The sequence below is a fragment of the Gracilinanus agilis genome, chromosome 5 (genome assembly GCF_016433145.1).
Source record: "Gracilinanus agilis isolate LMUSP501 chromosome 5, AgileGrace, whole genome shotgun sequence".
NCBI lineage: Eukaryota > Metazoa > Chordata > Mammalia > Didelphimorphia > Didelphidae > Gracilinanus > Gracilinanus agilis.
The window spans coordinates 207,016,362-207,036,187 of NC_058134.1; the positions used below are offsets into that span (position 1 = coordinate 207,016,362).

Sequence of the window (19,826 nt, forward strand, 5' to 3'; positions counted from 1 at the left end):
CCTTAGAGGATTTTTCAGCTTCAGCTTGGGTGAAGGACAGGCATTCTGACTTTTCTTGATATTCAAGGCTGTCTCTAGGTGGCATTCTAACCTTAGCCATCTCTTAGAGGTTTGGTCCTGGCTAGATCACATTGTCACATTGGATAGTCAACTTGCAGCCTTTTGCACCCTTCAACACTTTCATAGAACAAATCGGATTTAAATAAACATCAAAATCAGCCTTGGAAAAGGAAATCCCAAGAGGACATTTTGAAGGAGAGAAGTAGAAGGAGGGGAGAAATATCCTACTCTTTGCCTTGGTGATTTGGAGAGAAGAGAAAGACTGAATGCATACATATGACCTTCAAGGTTGGCTTTTTGTACACCAGTTAACTCTCTTGGGCTGCCTATCAGCTTAGAAGCATCTGTTGTTAGGTATCTGCTCTTGGGACAGCTTATAGAGAAGGGATATTTATAACATTTTTTTAAAAAGATGCTTAAAATGTCTAGAATGTTGTAAAGAGTATGATCTTGGGCAAGAAATTAAGACCATAGGAATTCATATAGTATTTTCTGTTACTGATTAAAGAGAAAGGAAGATTTGGGAAGTGAATAGAGACCTCAGAGAACTCCCCTAGTACAGCAAGGACATGAGCAACAATATCCTCTACGATATAACTTTTGATTGAAAACATCGAGTTATAATCATGCCCTAGGAAAACAGTAGGTTCTCTTTCATTAATAGGAAAAAATAATTTTTAAAGGATTTTCCAGGGATACTGACCACAAGAACTTCTATCAAGAATGACAAAAAACTGAAGACTGCCTCCAGAAATACCAATAGGCAGGGATAATTTTCTAGTGACCTGAATAGAGTGTATGATATCTGTCTTTCTCTTGTGACCAAGTAATTGTTATCTATTCTCAAGATACAGGCTAATTTTCTGGAGGAGAAGGCAAGGGAGTTTGAAAAGTGCCTTTTTAAACTCTTCAGAAAGATTAGAGTTTTAATTTTTTTAAAAATGGAAGAAGTAGGGGGCAGCTGGGTAGCTCAGTGGAGTGAGAGTCAGGCCTAGAGACAGGAGGTCCTAGGTTCAAACCCGGCCTCAGCCACTTCCCAGCTGTGTGACCCTGGGCAAGTCACTTGACCCCCCATTGCCCACCCTTACCACTCTTCCACCTATGAGACAATACACCGAAGTACAAGGGTTTAAAAAAAATTTAAAAAAAAAATGGAAGAAGTGTTTCTATGTTAAAACAAAAAGTAAAAAGAATCTCAAGAGACCAATGGAGGAGCAAGTAGCTGCTTTTTTCTTCAAGGAACGATGATGTAGATTCAAAGTTGCTCTTGAAAGAGATTCTTTAGTTAAGGAGCAAAAAAAGAAAAAAATGAGTAACAGTGGTTGGTGATTTCCTTTTGTGGAGTACTGATAAAGACTTCCTGTGACAGAAAGCTACCCAGTGGTTGTCAAATTAGAAGACTTCTGCTCTTGTCATCCAAGACATGACAGAAAATCTCCAAAGAATTATCAAAGCAAATGATTGCTACAAATTCTGAATGAGCAAGATTATATTTCTAGGCAAAATCTCAAACACTGACAAAGTAAGTGTATGATCTTGGGCAAGAAACTGAAGACCTTAGGAGCACATATGGCATTTTCTTCACTGTTGCTGATTAAAGGCAGGGTCTTTAGAAGACAAAGGTAAATTTGGGAAGTGAATAGCTAGTTAAGAAAATGGTGTTGAAGAAGGGGATTTGGAATTCTTGATAGTTTAAAATCTAAGAATGATGGATTTCTCAGCAAAGTATACCCAGTGGTCCTAGAGTCAGGAGGTCCTGGGTTCAAATCTGGCCTCAGTCATTTCAGACACTGTGACCCTTAACTGCAATTGTCCAATACCTTGTATCAATTCTAAGACAGAAGATAAGGGTTTAGAAAGAAAGAAAGAAAGAAAGAAAGAAAGAAAGAAAGAAAGAAAGAAAGAATGAAAGAAAGAAAGAAAATTATGGGAATCTTGTAGAGAAGTGACTTGAATTTGTAATAAGCTAAGGAAAAGGAATCCAGAAATAGTTTTAGAATTCACCTTTCCTTTTGGGAGAGCAGATTTGAAAGGCTTCAGAGGAAGACTAAAGTAAGATCTCATGACCTAAAATTCTAAAGTACAAGTCAGAAGAGGAGAAGAATAAATCCAAAGAATAAAATTAGGACACACACACACAGAGAAACAATTCTCATATGAAGGAAAAGGAGAAGTCATCTACGTACACAAATGTGGATATATTAAGAACTAATTGAACAACTTAAAATTTTAAATAGGCATGTATGGAAACAAAGGAAGGTGATGAATAAAATATACTGCCAAGATCACTAAACCTCATAATGAACTAAGGTTGATGGAGAAAACTAAGACAATAAAAAATGATTTAAGTGGCATTGAAGAGGATTAAAGGGATTGAACCAAAGCTTGAAAGGGATAGAACAGTGATAATAATGGATGACATAGGAAAGGCAAAACTGCTTAACTTTTGCGTTTTCTTCTGTTTTTTTTTTGTCTAAAAAAATAATGTTTACACTAGAAAGGACAGCAGAAAAATGGTTAATAAGGAGTTAATAATGAGGGAAACAATAAAGAAGATGTAGCTTGGCATAGTGGAGAGAGAATTGACCTCAGAACCAGGAAGACCTGGGTTTAAGTCCTACCTCTACTACATGTTGGATATATGATCCCAACATATTATTTAACATCTCAGTGTTCTAGACAACTCTTTAAATAAAATTTAATGTTTGAGAGAAAGTGCCCACCTGCATTAGTAAAAAGTGCTTTCTAATTCAGAAGTTTGCGAGCAACAAAGCCACTCATCTAGTTCCAGTGGATTTTTGTACTATGGCTTTTGAGTGGGTGAAGAATCATGAACCACAGGGGCAACTCTCCTCTTGTTTTTTTTTAGGTAAGAGTAGTTGCCTTAAGTTGTAAATGAGATAGAATAGTGTATAGATAAGGCACTCTACTTGAAATTCTAAAGACATGGGTTCAAATCCTGCCTCAGACACTTGATTGTTTGACCTAACTTCTCTGTGCCTCAGTTTTCTCATCCGTAAAATTAAGGGAGTGGATTTATTGGCCTCTAAGGTTCCTTATAGCTGTAAATCCTAGGTACTACATATAAGTAAGCGTGGAAAGTGATAATAGGTATTTTGAGCTCATTTAAAAGTATTCGAACAGAGAGTAGCTAGGTGACTCAGTGGATAGATAACCAGGTCTAGAGCTGGGAGGTCCTGGATTTAAGTCTAGGCTCAGACACTTCCTACCTATGTGACCCTGGGCAAATCATTTAACCCCTATTGTCTCATCCTTCCTGCTCTTCTGCCTTGGAACCAATACTTGTATCTAAGATGGAAAGTAAAGATTTTATTTTTAAAAATATATTTGTTTTAAAATTCTTATCTTCTGTCTTAGAGTGGAAGATGGAAAGTAAGGATTTTATTTTTTTAATATATTTATTTATTTTTAAACTCTTATCTTCTGTCTTAGAATTGATATAAGTATTGGTTCCAAGGCAGAAGAGTGGTGAGAACTATGCAACTGAGGTTAAATGACTTGCCCCGGGTCTCACACCTAGGAAGTGTCTGGGGCCAGATTTGAATTCTTAAACATGAGTCTTCCTGACTCTAGTCCCAACTCAACATTCAATTTACCTGTGCCACCTAGTTGTCAAAATGGATTTGAAACCAGGTTCTCTGACTCCAAGCACTGCATTCCACTGCATTAAATCACCTTAGATTTATTAGGTAGCTATTAGGTAGATAATGAATATTACCTATGAAGAATTGCATAGAAGTAAATAAGGATGCTGTCAAAGAGATGAATGCCCAGAAAAAGAAAATGACCACTTGACTAGCAGGAGAGAATAGTCATTGGAGACATACTCTATTAGTATATAATATCAAAAGATCTAGAGTAATTTTTAAAAATTAATTTGTTTGTTGGTTACATTAAAATTCCTAGATCTCTCACTCCCTTTCTCCTCTCCTCATACCATTTAGAAGGCATCACCTGACAAAAAAATGCATATGCATAAATTATGTCTTTCAGATTTCCGTTAATCAGTTCTTTCTCTAGAGATGGACATTCAGAAGTTATCCTTTGAATATTAATTCTGTAGTGGTATATAGTGTTCTCTTGGTTTTGTTCATTTCACTCCACATATTAATATAGAGCATCCAAGTTTTAAAAAATGAACCTGCTCATTATTCTAGAGCAATTTTTAATCCTTCTTGTGTCATACACATTGGGCATTCTGGGGAAACGTACAGTCTCCTCTTCAGAATAATGTAAATTTTAAAAAATCACAATTGAAGGAAATGCCAAATTTTAGTTAGAGGTCAATGAAAATAAAGATGGAATGTTTTCCCATTTAAATCCATGGATTCCCTGAAATCTATCCACAAGCTGCCAATGGGGTCCATGGAGCCCAGGTTAATAGCCACTGATCAGAGGAACATTTCCAGAAAGTTGGGAAGAGAATTTAAAGGAGAACATCGGCAAAAGTACAAGATGAAAAGGCATGGATGGGTTGTAAGATGTCTACACCCTTGGAGAGAATCCCAAGTGGATGAGATCACAAATCCATCAAAAGTTATTTGTGACCAAATAGCTTTGATTAGAAGGATAAGGGATCTTTCCCTAAATGTGAATATAGAATAAGATGTTTTTATAGCACTAAAAGGTATATTATCTATTCTTAATGAATACCCCATTGTGAAACACATAGAAGAAATTTTATAAAATATAGGGAAGACAAGATTCCTTCCCAGAAAGAGCTTTCTGGACCAATGTGTAAATTGTTAACTTTTTATAGTGTAATCCTTTATATATGCTGTTTTTAATCTTCTTGGGAAACAAGAGAGCGGTAGATAAATGCTCAGTATATTAAGGGCAGAAAAACTGTAAAAAGGAAGAAAAAAAGTCTCTCTGGCAAGGGTAGGAACATGACCTTTCACCCCAGAAAGCTCGGGAAGATTAAGTTAAATCTTGCCAGTTATCTTCTTTCCTATAGTCACATGATAAGGACCATTTCTTCAGGTGACCCATAAAGGTTAATGGAAGAATGCTTTCTCCACACATTTGATTCTTTTAGAAAGAAGAGTTCTTATAACTTAGTTCTGACATGAGGTCAGTACATGTACAGGCAAAGGCCTCGAAATTATTTTGAAATTCTGCAATAACACTTTCCATTCTTTTCTCTAATGACAATACACACGGTAAAAGATGTGTGAAGTTTGATTAGAGACTTTTTGAAGTGAAGGAAAAGGTCTTTGCACATTGTGTTCGGGTCTGAAATATCCAGCTGGGATTTTTTTCCATGAAAAGAGGATTTTAGTAAAACCATTATCAAAGGTTTAAAGGCGGAAAAGCAGTTGGGCTATAAATGAGGGGCAGATTAACATCAACAGATTTGTTCAAGCCCTAATGGCAGGGTGGGAAGTCCTTCTCAACTTCTTAGTCTCTCTAGGAGTTTCAGACCAATGCAGCTATGACATATGTCAAGAGTTGAAATGTGCTGAGGAATGGGAAATAATCACATGGCGACTTTACCTCTAGGGTGACAGTTAAAATGGTGGTCATTTTCCCAAGGTGTTGTCTAGAGACCAGGGGGTAATTTGGCTAATTCTGGGGCACAGCTCACTTAAAATGTAGTAATCGCATCAGAGGTCAAAGAAAAACCAGTCCAAAACCAGGAAGCAGACTGAGTCAGATTACCTAATCTGGGTGGCTGGTATATCTTTATTCCTTTAGATAATGACTTCTACTTTTCTGGAGTCAAGAGAAAGGAGGGGGGAAGGAAGAGGCAGCAGTGGCCTGCTAAGCTTGAAACTGTACCTAGCTTTCTTTATTAATTTATTAAATAGTCATTAAGAATTCCCCTAACCTGGTTTGCGGAATTCGTTTAACCTCAAGGGTCTGTCCTTTACGATCAGAAGTGAACAGTTTATGTTGGAGCAGAAATGCAGAAGAAAACATATGATTTATCACGTGTTTATATGAGCATATGATTTGGGGTTTTGGTTTTAAAACATGACTCTATTAAAAAATGAATAATATGGAAAATAGTTTTTGAGTAATAAGACATGTATAAACCAGTGGAATTGCTTGTCAGCTCCGGGATGGGGGGAGGGAGATAACATGAAATCATGTAACCATGGAAAAATACTTTAAAAAAATGAACAGTTTAGTAACGAAGTAGGAGCTTCTGTCTGCATGTGGCTCAATGATTTTATCAGCGATATAGAATCAGTACTAAATTCTTTTAGAGAACAAAAGGATATTGAGTAGAGGAATCTGTGGTATGTGGAAGTCAGTTTGAAATTTCTCATGAAGCAGAGAGTTAAATTTTACCTTGACATAAGGTGAAATTTCCTTACAGTGAGAACTTTCCAATAAATGGAATGGGCTACCTGAGCAAGTCCCTGATTGGAAGTATTCAAAGGAAAGCTAGAGGACTTCTTAGCAGGTATGGTATGGGGAAAATGCTGTTTTAGTGGCTACAGCTTGGTCTAGATGACCCCTGAGGACCCTTCTGTAGCTCTTGCAATTCTCTGCTGCTCTGCTTCTGCTCTGCAAGGCTGACTCTCTTTGCCTACAATGGATGGTGTGTAGCAGAACCTCCTCTCCTCTCTGTCTGAGAGTAAAATGATTAGGTGCTCGTTGTATATAGTGTTTTCCAGGTTCTGTTCACTTTATTCCCTATCAGTTCATATAAGTCTTTCCAGGTTTCTTTGAAATTATCCCTTCTGTCATTTCTTTTTATCATTATTTGTCAGCCATGCCTGACTCTTCAAGACTCCATTTAAAGTTTTCTTGCCAAGGATACTAGATTGGTTTATTTCCTTCTCCAGCTCATTTTATAGATGAGGAAGTGAGGCAGAGCTAAGTGACTTGCCTAGGATCACACATCTAGTAAGTAAGTGCCTGAGGCCAGATTTGAACTGGGCAAGACTTTTTCCTGACTTCAGGTCCAGGACTCTATCTGTTGTGTCACCCTGCCGCTGCCCCCTCATCATTTCTTGGGGGGGGGCAATAAATTCCATTACACTGAAATATTATTCTATCACATTTGAAATGTATCAATTATCAATACTAACAGGTTCCACCAAAATCTTATTTGCTACTGCATTTTAAGTGGCCAGCTGTGTATAGAAAGTTAACTTTATTCCTTTTCCCTATAATTTTACATCTACAATGAACACAAGACTCTGTGCTGCTGAGTACAGGCAGACTCTTCAGAGGATACTCCCTTGCTAAAGGGGAACTAACACTCTCACTCTCTCTCTCTCTCTCTCTCTCTCTCTCTCTCTCTCTCTCTCTCTTTTATTCTTCAACTGGGGCTCCATGACATCCAAATTGTTTCATTCTAGATGCTTGTAGTATTTTCTCCTTGGCCTGGGAGCTCTTGAAATTAGCTATACCATTTCTGGCAGTTGCCATTTGGAGATTTATTGCAGGAGGTGATCTGCAGGTTCTTTCAACGACTATTTTACCTTCTTCAAGAATATAAGGGAAATCACTGAAGAAAACAGGGAATTGTCTCTTGATAGAAGAATTATTTTTAATTTTTTCTATTTAAGGCAGAGTGGTATCATGATCAAACTTGGTGTCAAAAGATCTGGATTTATTTTAGATAATGGATTAGCTAGCAACTTTTGTGACTCTGGACAAGCCTGAGTTTCCTTGTCTTTAAAATGGAGATATGAGGCAGCTAAGTAGCACAATGAACAGAGGGCTAGAATTGGTGTCAGGGGGACTTGTTTTCGAATCACTTCTTAACTATGTGACCTTAGGCAAATCACTTAACCCCTTTTTGCCTAGTTCTGTCATAGAGTTGTTACTAAATCAGAAAGTAAGAATTTTTAAAAAATGTTTGAAAAAATAAAATGGAGGTTAAAAATAGCACTTACCTCACAGAGTGGTTGTGAGCAGCAAATGAGATGATGATGTATGTAAAATGCTTTGCAAACTTTAAAGTACATTACAGAGAGGAACCAATATTAGTCATTCATACTTGTAGAATGTTTTAAACTTGTGTAATCTCATTTGATCCTCACAACAGTCTTCTCTGGGCTCAATGTCTTCACATGTATAACAGGAAAAAATTATTGACTGACTAGGTCATCCAGGATACCCCTGAAATGATGAAACTGAATGACTGGGAATATGGTAGCGCTCTCACCAGAAACAGGGAAGATTGGAAACAGGACCAGTTTAAGAAAAGAGATGATGATATATATTCATAAGTATATGCCTGGCTTCATTTACTCTTTCCCCACTGATTTTTATTCTCCTAAGTATATTATTTATAATCTCAAGCTTCTCATGACAAAAAAGGCCAATCTTTTTTTTTTTTAGTAATGACATCTTATTAGTGGGGCTGATTGGCAGCAAGACACTGAATAACACTGTGAAATAAATTAAAAATTAAATTATCACGCTGAAAGCAGTAAAGAGATGGGTGTGAGTAGAGTCCAGTGAATAATTTCAAATAAGGGAAAGGTGTCGTCAAGGAAATATGTGAGAGGAAAAAAGGTGTTTCGGGAAAGGAATGACGGGCAAATAGGCAGCCAGGATGCCCAACTACATATATGTATGTATGTATATATATATATATATATATATTTTATTCCTGTTGACTCCTTAGGAGCATAGGGCCGCCCAACTACATACGTTTGCAAAATCAGGAAAAAGCAAAAAAAGTGTCCAGTGTGTGTTAGCTAGACTCTGTGGCAAACTTATGGGAAGAAATAGATAAGAGACACTAAGCCACTTTACCCCCAAGTGTGTGATCTTCTTAAGAAACATTTGTGGTTGAAGGTAGTCTTGGAGCCTCCAAGTGGAGTGAGAGCTCTTGGGTCCAAATCCCATCTCTGACACTGATATGTACAAAAGGAGGGGTCTGTACTCAGTGACCTCCAAGATCCTTTCCAGTTCTAGAGCCATGATCTTAAGTGCTATTCATTAAATGGCATTGTTTTAGGTTTACCGATATATATATATATATATAATAAGATAGACTATAAAGTCCTGTCCTTAGTTTCATTATATTTATCTTTTTGGAATGATGAGATCCTGTTGAACCCTGATACCATAAAAATGATTTCATAAAAAGAAGAGGAGAACAGGAGGAAATTGTTTGAAAAAGATTTAAGATTTTGAATAGCAAATAAATGGCTGCCAAATCACAGGCAATGTTGCCACCTGCTGACAGTAAGCAGAATCTATAGATTGTGACAGACTTGGGCAATAAAGAACCTTATTTAAATTTCATCCTTTTCTTTTCCACATTCCTCCAGTTATATCAAGTATTCAAAACTTTGAAAAGACCAGATATGATCCTTTCTTTAGAAACATCCTCTTCATTTTTAGGAACTGGTAGAAGAGAAACAAGACAGGGCTTTTGGCCACTTCTTTTATTAGCATCAAAACAGGAGTGTCACTGGTTCTCTTGGTGGAAGAAGGAATATGGAAAGCTGTTTAATTAAAGGAGGTGAAATTCATTTTTTCCTTTAGAATAATCTGTGCTAAGGTCCTGACTTTTTTAATTCTCCATATGCAAATGTATTTATAATCTCTATATTTCTTTCTTTAATTAATTAATTTAATTAATGTAGAATATTTTTCCATGGTTACATGTCATGTAATCTCTATATTTCTGAGAGATGTATTTAAAAATTTCAAAGATTTCACTGATCCTGAAGCTAGGATCTCCCAGGTTAGCTAGACTGCTCTTTGGATAATAGACATATGCAGAGGCTGTCACCAGGTCTCACCTTTGAAGTCTTTCCACCTTAGTAATATAGCATGGCCCAAAGCTGGACTTCACTAGTGTGGCCTCTGAAAACCCAACACTCCTCCCCTATCATAATTGGACCAGGATTTGAGTTTCGAATACAGAGATAAAGTAAGGCTACATATAGATCCAGTACTGTGTGAGATATTTCTTTCAGTAAGATGCCTGTTTGTAGTAAGATAAAGGTATCACTGTATGGGGGAAGAGGATTGGGCAGGCTACATTTCTTCAGGTAAAAGAAATGCTCCACTTGTTAACATTTGCCTCTGAGGACAATAATGGAACATCTATCTCCAGATCACTGATTTCCACCAGAACTAGAACATTTTTTCCACTCTGAGGTCCAAAAACTTGAGAATATATGTCTTTCCTATATAAGAGGGGTTTTTAACCTGGGATATTTGACGTTTAAACCACTATATTTCACGATAATTGGTTTCTTTGGTAAACCTATTTTTATTTTATGCATTTAAAAACCTTCTGAAAAGAGATCCATGAGCTTTACCAGACTGCCAAAGGAGTCTATGACACAACATGGTTAAGAGCTCCTGCTCTGAACTCCTAAAACTCAAAACTCTTAACTCCTGTAGAGAGAGCCTTGATAAAAATCACATGAAGTGACTATTCCTCTAATGGACTATATAAGTTCATTAAAGCAAGCAATGCTTTATTCAGTAGACAACTGTAATGGTAATCAGAGTAATGTGTTCCTGAAAGTTTTGTGTATATCATCATAGTTTAAATTTTCTAGAGAAGGCTACCTGTTTGAGATAAAGAATAATGAATCTTTTTTATTTATCTTGGTATAGGGTGTGAGATGTTGATCTAGAGTCCAGTAATTCCCAAAGTGGGTGCCACTGCCCCCTGGTGGGTGCTGCAGCCATCCAGGGAGGCAGTGATGGCCACAGGTGCATTTGGGGGCGGTCAATAACTATAAGGGGGTGGTGATAGTATGTGACAGGGGGCGCTAAGGAATATTTTTTCTGGAAAGGAGGTGGTAGGCCAAAAAAGTTTGGGAACCACTGATCTAGCCCTAATCTCTCTCATACTATTTTCCAGTTTTCCTAGCAGTTTTGGTCAAACAGTGGGTTCTTATCCCCAAAGCTGGGATCTTTGTCAAAGCAAATAACCGTCTTCTAATTTATCTCTGTACTTCTAGATTTTCATACTAGGTTTGCTTAAAGCAAGACAACTGGACTCTTTCTGCTATTTTAGAGTTAACTACTAACAAACCTCTGGAAGATTAAGGGTTGAAACTGAAAAATAATGGAATTGGAAAGTTACTTTATTTCTAAGATTCTTGAAAAATGTATTTGAGAGTTTAATATTATTGTAGGTTTCCTTTATCCCACCCATCAGTATATTTATTGGTTTAGTAAGTTTGTTTCATATTAGAGCTAATTTTTTTTCCTCCTCCCAAAAAATCTTGCCCTGCCACTCACAGCCTGGGAAAAAGAAGTAGAGACAATGATCAATATGAAAGTGGTTTGGATGATAATAAAATTTAAATTAAAAAAAAAAGAATAAGAGGTAGAGAGTTGACCTTCCTGCAGTTTAATATAATTTTTGGAGCAAGATTACTAGAGGAAGGGAGTATGGTGGGAAATAAGAGATTTTGTTGTGAAATTTTATTTCCTAAGGAAAGAGAGATGAAATTCCATCTGAAATTACTTCTTCTTGCATCTCTTGTACATAGGGAAGAATTGCTTTCCATGCTGTTGTGTAATATAGAAAGCCATCTTGGGGAAGGATCACTTTGCCCCAAATCATAAGAAACAGATCTCCTCCAAGCACTACCCATTGGGAGAACAAATCTATCGTCAAAGCTTCACCATCCAGGTAGCAATTACTAAGCACTCTGCTAGACCCTGAGCTTCCTTGGGAGCATGAAAGTTGAAGGCTAGCATGCAGAAGGTGCTCTACAATTATTAAGTCCTTACAAATTTGAGTCAAGAAGGGTTAGCAACAAGAGAATATCTTTTAACAATCCAAGTTTCTTATATGTTGGTTGAAAGAGACAATGTAACTCTGCTCCTTCAGCTTCTGTTTCGTGGAAGCATAAGGATTACAAGTATTCTGGTATATTCTTCCAATCCCAGAGGAATTTAAGCATGCACAGGATGCTAGTTTTGTGGTTATCCTAAGTACAGACTTCCAGGAGATTCTTCTCCAAATGGACATGGGGCGGGGGAAGGAGTTGGTGTTGGCTTAAGTTCTCTGAAGACAACTCATCTGGTGACAGATTTAACACTAGAGGGTGCCAATAGCCCCGTCTTCCATTTGCCCACTCTCTACAGGCTCTTAGAATCTCCGGGAGTTGTCTGTGTGCACGAGAGGGGGACCACACATATCTAAGAGAGTCCGCTGCTTGCTGCTTGCTGCATACCAAATATTTTCAGCAATGGCTTTTTCTGTCACAAAAAGAAGTCAAAATGGGATAGTTGTTCTTGCGTCTGTAAAATGGGGCCACTACCCGAGGCTTCCCAGAGATGTAGAGAAGATCAAATGAATGTGAAATGGGGCTTTAGAGCACTATGTAAATGTCGGCCATTAGTAAGTACCATTCCAAGGAGATGGGGAAGAGGTGGCAGCAGTGCAGTAAAGGAGAGCAAGATCAAAGAACTGCCTGCATGTTGGATACCCTCTGAAGTGGTTATTAGAGAAAGGTTGGAAGAGAGGTTCTGGTAGCAGGCCTCATATACCCTAGGCACAATCCCTTAACCCTTTCATGTATCATTTGTCCCATCTGAAAAACTGCCAAAAATATTTGTTACCAGTCTTCATCCTATTTGTGAACAAAACTAAAAAGACAATTCTTTGAGATGCTTAGAGTGCTCTGATATACTAGACCATTCAGCTAAATCATATTCTGGAATACAGATTCACCCTGCCTAGTCTTGTTATTCCAAATTCTTTATAGCTGAAATGATTTTCTTTGGGCCCTTTGTGACTTTAATCCACTGCTTTTTTCCTTCACAAAAATGTACTTATAACATTTGTCCTTTAAGTCAAATTATAGAAAGAAAAAAACTTTTCAGTTTATTTTGGAGAGGGAGGATGCATGGTTTCTCTTGGAACAGCTGGAAATAGATAAGAATAGGGATTGGTCCTGTGATTTCACTGATCCAGAGAATGCCTAGCTGAGACTTCCTTTACCAATGCAGTCTGACCCCTTTCCCAAAATTAATCTTGTGGGGCAGCTGGGTAGCTCAGTGGATTGAGAGCCAGGCCTAGAGACAGAAGGTCCTAGGTTCAAATCCGGCCTCAGACACTTCCCAGCTGTGTGACCCTGGGCAAGTCACTTGACCCCCATTGCCTACCCTTACCAATCTTCCACCTACAAGTCAATACACAGAAGTTAAGGGTTTAAAAAATTAAAAAAATAAAAAATAAAAAAAAATTAATCTTGTGAGAGACTTGCCTAGAGTTCTGAAAGGTTAAGTCACTTGCATATAAGCAGAATGGTCAGAGGCAAGACTTGAACTCAGGACTTCCTAACCCCGAGGCTAGATCTTTGTATCCATTATCCCATGCTGCATTTTCTAAGGGAATCGATCTGAAATAACTCATGTGAAAATACTTTACAAACACCATATAAGTGTGGTATGATGGAGAGACTGAATGTGGAGTCAGGGGGTATCTGTTCAAATCCAGCGTCTGCTACCTGGTATCTTCATTTCTCTGGCCTATTTCTGTATCTATAAAATGAAGAGGTTTAATTAAATGGTTTCTGAGGGAACTTTCAACTCTAAATTCAATATTATAAACTCTTTTTAGTACAGCTTAAATAGCACATATTGATGCCACGTAAATGAATTCTATTTCCCTTTTCCATTACCTGGAAGAGGTAGCTTTTCAGAACAAATGATTAAGATAAATTTTCACAACAGGCAGTATAAGTCATACTCTTGTTCTTCTTTAATACTTGAAGGAATTGTAATTTCATCAGTGTGAGTCCTTCCTCTGACACAGATTGGTCTTCAGAAGCTGCCTTGGCTAACTTTGTGAAAATCCTTTCTGAATTTAGCTACACAGATACTTGAGCAAGGGTAGGCCCAGCATTTGAGGATATAGGTATATCCTGCAAAGGTATGGGAGTAGTGGGTCTAAAGAGGAAAAAAATGCTGATCAGTAGCCATTTCTGTGGCCATTAACATTTACTAATTTTCCAAAAAGTCCAAGAATTGAAAGCCCTTACTTCAACTGTTCACTTGATTTTGGTTAATTTAGAAATACTTTGCATTGATTCAAATGCTTTTCTTCTAGTTAAAGTACTTTAGCTTTGCTATCCTATATTGACACAGAGGTAAATGTGTTTTCTGAGGCATTTCGGTAGTGCCATACTTAAATTTTGGAGTTGGGTTTGTCATTCCAACTCCGAATCCCAGCATTATCCATAATCCATACGATTCTGTGGAAAAGCCTCACTTTCTGACTCCTTGGTGGCTCCTGATGGTACAAAATAGATTCACTTTTAAAGAGTGTGACGTCCTATGAAAGGAAGAAAATGAGAATAGAGGCATGCCATACTTGCCATAAGTCCCTTCTTTCCAACATCAGAACAGTGCTAAAAAAAGAGTCAAAGGCCAAGGCCTCTCTTTTTCATCTGACAGGGAAGCAAAACTTGTTAGAAGCTGAGTAAGATCTTAGTTTTGTTTTACCTCTTTTAATCAAGAGATCCTTTTGGTTTGGGAACAGTGGTTTCTTGCTGCAAGTGCCCCTTGACCTTTGAAAACTTGAGTTCACATCCTCTAAGTCAAAAGTTGAAAGCATTTATTTCTCTTCCAAAGCCAGCCTATTTGGGGCAGCTCTGTTGAAAGACAAAAACTGTAAAGGAAAAATGCTTTTTTTTCAAATCATTTCCCTCTTTAAAGAAATCACTTTTGATTTTTAACAATGCTTTTAAAGCTGACATGGACATTAGTTTATTAATACTACCGAATCTGGAAGTCTGAGGGTTTTTGGTTTGTTTTAACAAAAGTCTAATAAAATACTTCTAGGTACATAGGAAGAAATTCCTCCTTAAGACTGAGGAATTCAGCAGAGAGGAAGGACTCTATGGCTGGGAACATTATGCAACAGTGCCAACAACCTTGGCTTAGCGCCACACTTGATGTCCTTGGGGGGCTGCAGAAACCATCTCAGCCATGCAGTTGAGTTTATCGATTACCCACAGACTACAATATTAAAGGGTTTTTGCCTGAAGAAGTGGGATCTGTTGAAATTGTTCCTGTGGCAATGTGATATTCCCATCAAGGCCATCAGATTGACAAAAATAGGTACTATTCCTTGGTTTTCAATCAATTTGATTCTAGTTACTACTTGCTTACTTTCCAGATGTTTAAGTTTGGGGCTACTTTATTTACATCATTCTACTCTTGATCTTAAGACAGATTCTGCCCTTTTCCTTTTCACCTACTATAAATGCTTTATCAATTGTTTTTCTGTGTATTGTTCTCTTTTTCCATGTTTCTTTGCCTTTTTATAGCCACTCATTAGTTAACAGGCCTAACACAGACCTAATCCCCAAAACCTCACCCATAGACCAACTGTTATCATTTTTCCTTCTAAAGATTTAAGGAGATGGGGTTTAAAAAAATACAGACCATTCAACTTCATCAAGTTCAAGTTATTAGTCAAATGTAATGGACTCCCTGTAGCATGGCAACTAGCTCAAAAAAACCTGAATCACTCAACTTTTCCTAAAATATGATTTGTAAGAACCAAATTATATATACATATTTTAGTATAGATATACATTTGGTCTCATTTCTAATCTTAGCTTATCCTAACCTAGTGATAATGAATCTGTTTCTTTCAATAAAAATATAAAAATTAGATGCCTGTTTAGGGGTCCTTACTGGTTGAATCCAAAAGGAAAGAATACTTATATAGTTTATTTCTATATGTATGGGAGACTTCTAAAAATCAAAACGGCTAAAACTGTTGTATAACTCCTGAGTTATGTGTTAAATTAGAATTCTGACACTGATCTTAAGTTTCTAGTTTTTATTTGGGGTTCACACATCATCCTTTTTTTTTTTAGTAAGTATTGTAAACTTCTAGCTGGGAAGAGATCCACACCTCCTTCAAAGCAAAGGAAGATGGATATAGTGTCAGGCTCAATTAGACCCAATTGTGCTGGCTTTCCTAAAGGGAACAATGCAGCTTTTGTGATATACTCAAGCAGAAAGCTTGGAAATTTTACAAAACAATCTTAGCCTAGCAGAAGCCTAGATGCTGGCCTCTCCTTGGCAAGGGGGCTGATCCAGTGAAGTTTTGTACTCCTCTTCTATATAGATTTTATAATTGTCAGTTCCTTTATCATTCTAAGAACAGTATGAACGTTAGCCAGAAACTTCATATCCATATTCTCAAAGCAACTAGGTGTCAGATTCAGAGGTAACTAACTCTTCATTAAAGGGGTAGCTGAGCTGTAAAGAGCCCTCATACACTGTAAAAACACTCACCAGGGTAGAATCTGGGGCCTGCTTCAACAGTGGAAGTGGTTAAAATGCAAATGTACAAGAACTTCTGGCCTCCCCTCCCCCAGGAAAGGGCTTAAATACAGCCAGGCCTGGAGAGGAATGTTAAAAAGAGGGGATGAACTACCCCACTCTTTTCCATGGGGACCTTCACACTGTGAGAGATTCAGTATGCATGACTGAACAAGCAAGCAAGGACAGCTCTCTCTTAACTTTCCTGAACAATGGCTTTAGCTCCCTCCACCATTTCACATCTCCCCACACCCAATATGAGAACAGTAAAGGAACCCACTGCTTCTTCCATTTCTTAAAAAAAAAAAATTTTTTTTTTGCCCCATAGTAAACAACTTATTTTTATACCCCACTCCCCCTGAGAAAAAAGTTGGCTCTTCTGTTGGGTTTTGTTTCATTTCTTGAAATTCCCATGTGGATAATATTGTATTTTAAAAACAAACAGAAAAACTGGATTTAAACTGAAGCTCGATATATAATTTCTAGAAGCTTTCAATGACAACACTGGTCCTTCTAAAAAGTAAACTTTTAACCATAAGGCTATTATTATACATCCACACAGAATGCATATTTCCTTTTACTCTCACTTTAGAGTATACAAAAATAAACACACAGTGCCTTAAAAATAATTCACAGATAGACTGATTTTTTTCAAAAACATATTTCATATTTCCTCTTTTTATTATATAAATATCAGTTTAACCTTTTACTGTAAGAATATAAAATGTTTTTAAGAGGATCTTTGTTATTATTTATACAAATTCACAAACAGTACAATTAATCGATAGGGTCTCTGGGTTTGTTTTAACTCTGTGATCTGGCCTATTACTGTGGAGGAGTCTTAAAAAAAAAAAAAAAAGCCCTCCCTACACAAAAAGTAAACATTTTTTAAAGCCACAATTCCCACCCACCACCAAAAACAAAACAAAACAAAAAACCCCTAAACCAAACTCATCTATTCCTCCATTTAGAAACAGAATTTTAAAAAACCCATGAGCTCCATTTTATTGACTGAACTGAGATAAGACATGAATTTCAGTCTCCTCCCCCTTCACATTACAGCCCCTGGGTTCTACAGGCCAGCTCTGCACCTTTCTCCCCTCCCAACAGGAAGCCTCGGTGACCTTTTTTTTTTCTCTTGGTAGGGAAATTTGGAAGAGGGATTGGGGGGAGGGTAGAGTTTGCATATATAATAATCATTTTCAAGACACAATCTGCATCTCACTTTAAACCAAAAAACAAAACAAAACAGAAAAACAGTCCAGTCATCATTTTCCCTATACATTTGTGCTATAAATTAAGTCAAGATTCAGAAATAGACTTGGGTCCTCCAAACCCTATGGAGGAAAGAGAAAATTATAGTCAGAATATGGAAGTGAGATACACTGGAAGGGGGCATTTAGGAAAATGAAAACAAAAAAGATTTACAAACCCAAAGGGGGTCTCTTTCCAGTCTAGGCACAAAAATGTTTCAGTCTCAAAATATCTTTCTTGTAAGAATTCCAGGGCTTCAGAAAAAAAGTAAACTAAACGAGGTAGCCAGACATATATAAATGTATATATTATATATATTTCATACACATATATATAATATATAGGATATACTCAGCAGAAAAGAATGGTACTTAAAAATCCACAAGGATTTCAGATGTCTTTCAAAATAAGAAAAAAGCAAGGAAAAATAGTATGGATACCAGATTTTCTATAAAAGAAGAAATAATGAGAAGAGACCAGGATTAGTTAACACAAGTGGAGGAGGATGTAGTAGCTGGGTTTGCTTTTTTTATACACTTCAAAATAAAAACCAGATCACAGTATTCAAATAAATGCATAAGTGAAGGCAGAGATTCTTCAGCAACTCCCCTGGTTTAAAGAGACTAGTCACTTTACCCTCCTCCACCCTATACTCCCAAATGCAAGGTGGTATGGGTACAGGCAGCTGAATCAGTCTTCAATTCCTATGCAAAAAGGGTGGCTCTATGTGACTGGGTCTGTCCCCATCCTCAGTGTAAAGGAAATGGGGAGGTGTAGCAGAGGAATGACAAAGCTGGATCTGTTTCCAGCCTCAAATGCCAGGCTAGAATGGGCTTGATGGGGCACAAGGAAGGGAAGAGAAAATGAATGTGGTGACTAGATGTCATTGCCCCCCCCCCCCTCATCCGTTGGGATATTCTTCGAACAGTCCACCAAGGAAAGGAGAAGGGAGGGGAGGGGGGCCTAGCACTGTTGCCCTCACCTGACCTTCTCACTCTCAGTCATCTGCCAGAGTCCCAGGTTGAGCACCTTGAGGCAGGGCAGCTGAGTGATTCGCTCTAGTCCCCGTTTGGTAATTCGAGTGCAGCCATAGAGGTCAATGCCAGTGAGCTGGCTGAGATGCTCAGCAATCAGCTCCAGGCCCTTGTCAGTGATTCGAACACACTGCCCAATGTTGAGGGTGCGGAGCCCATGCATCTGCCGGACCATACGATTGATGCCATCATCGCTGATGTGGCAGGAGCATAGGGAAAGGGATTTGAGGCCATCCAGTCCCTGGGCGATGTACGCTAAGCTCTGGTCGCCCACTTTGTCACAGAAGGACACGTCCAGCCCGGAGAGGCGCAGGCTGCCCATGGCGAGATGCATAATGCCAGTGTCGCTGATGTTGTCACAGGAACGCAGGTTGAGGCTCCTCAGGCTCCCCATGTGGGACAGGTGCAGGAGGCCCGCGTCAGAAATGCCTCCGCAGAAGCTGAGGTTCAGCAGCCTCAGTCCTGTCAGGCCTCTGGAGATGTGTTTGAGGGACAGGTCGGTAAGCTTCTGGCAGTCCTGCAGAGTGAGCTGCTCCAAACCCAGACAGCCCTCGGCTGCGCTCCGAGTCATGCCCGCCAGATGCCCGATGCCCACGTCGGAGAGGTGGCGGCAGCTGCGCAGGTTGAGACTTTTGAGGCGCTGCAGCCCCCAGGCGATGAGCAGCAGGCCCGTGTTGGTGATGTTACTGCAGCCCCCCAGCTCCAGCACCTCGAGGCCTTTGAGGTACTGGGCTATACGGCCCAGGCTGCTATCGGTGATCTGCTTGCAGAGGCTGAGGTTGAGGGCCCGGAGGGAGCCGATCTCCTGCACGAACGCGTGGCCCAGCCCGTTGTCCGTGAGGTTGTAGCAGCCGCTCAGGTTCAGGCTCTCGATGTTGGCCATGCCCTGGATCACGTAGCTGAGGCTGCGGCGCAGGCTGAGGATCTGCACCCGCCGGATGCCGCGGGCCTGCAGGCTGGGGAACAGGGACGGGTTGGCGCGGCGCAGGTGCAGCTTGGCCTCCACCCCCCGCCACACCGACTTGTGGTAGGCGGCGTCCCGCCAGGCCGTGCACACCTGCGCCGCGCGCCCCTTGTCCCGGACGTCCAGGTAGCCAAAGATCATGGCCAGCAGCTCCGGGAACAAGCACGAGATGTGGGTCTCCATCTTCCTCCTCCCCCCTCCACGGGCGCCGGGGGGAGGAGGCGCGGGCCCGGGCCCCAGCCGCCCCCGGCCCG

At 39.1% G+C, this 19,826-nt stretch overlaps 2 protein-coding genes across 2 annotated transcripts in view; one reads left to right on the top strand and one right to left on the bottom strand.

Annotated features, from left to right (window-relative positions):
- The window catches only part of WNT5B (Wnt family member 5B), a 156,913-nt gene that overhangs the window by 66,455 nt on the left and 70,632 nt on the right, over positions 1-19,826 (top strand). The gene's annotated exons all lie outside the window — the stretch shown is intronic.
- On the bottom strand, positions 17,023-19,763 carry FBXL14 (F-box and leucine rich repeat protein 14). The gene has a single exon (XM_044677494.1). The coding sequence runs from the start codon at positions 19,753-19,755 to the stop codon at positions 18,553-18,555; it is 1,203 nt and encodes a 400-aa protein (XP_044533429.1). The 5' UTR covers positions 19,756-19,763; the 3' UTR covers positions 17,023-18,552.

What these genes read in the sequence shown, in the direction of transcription:
- FBXL14 (XM_044677494.1), bottom strand. Translation starts at nt 19,755, where the DNA reads ATGGAGACCCACATCTCGTGCTTGTTCCCGGAGCTGCTGGCCATGATC.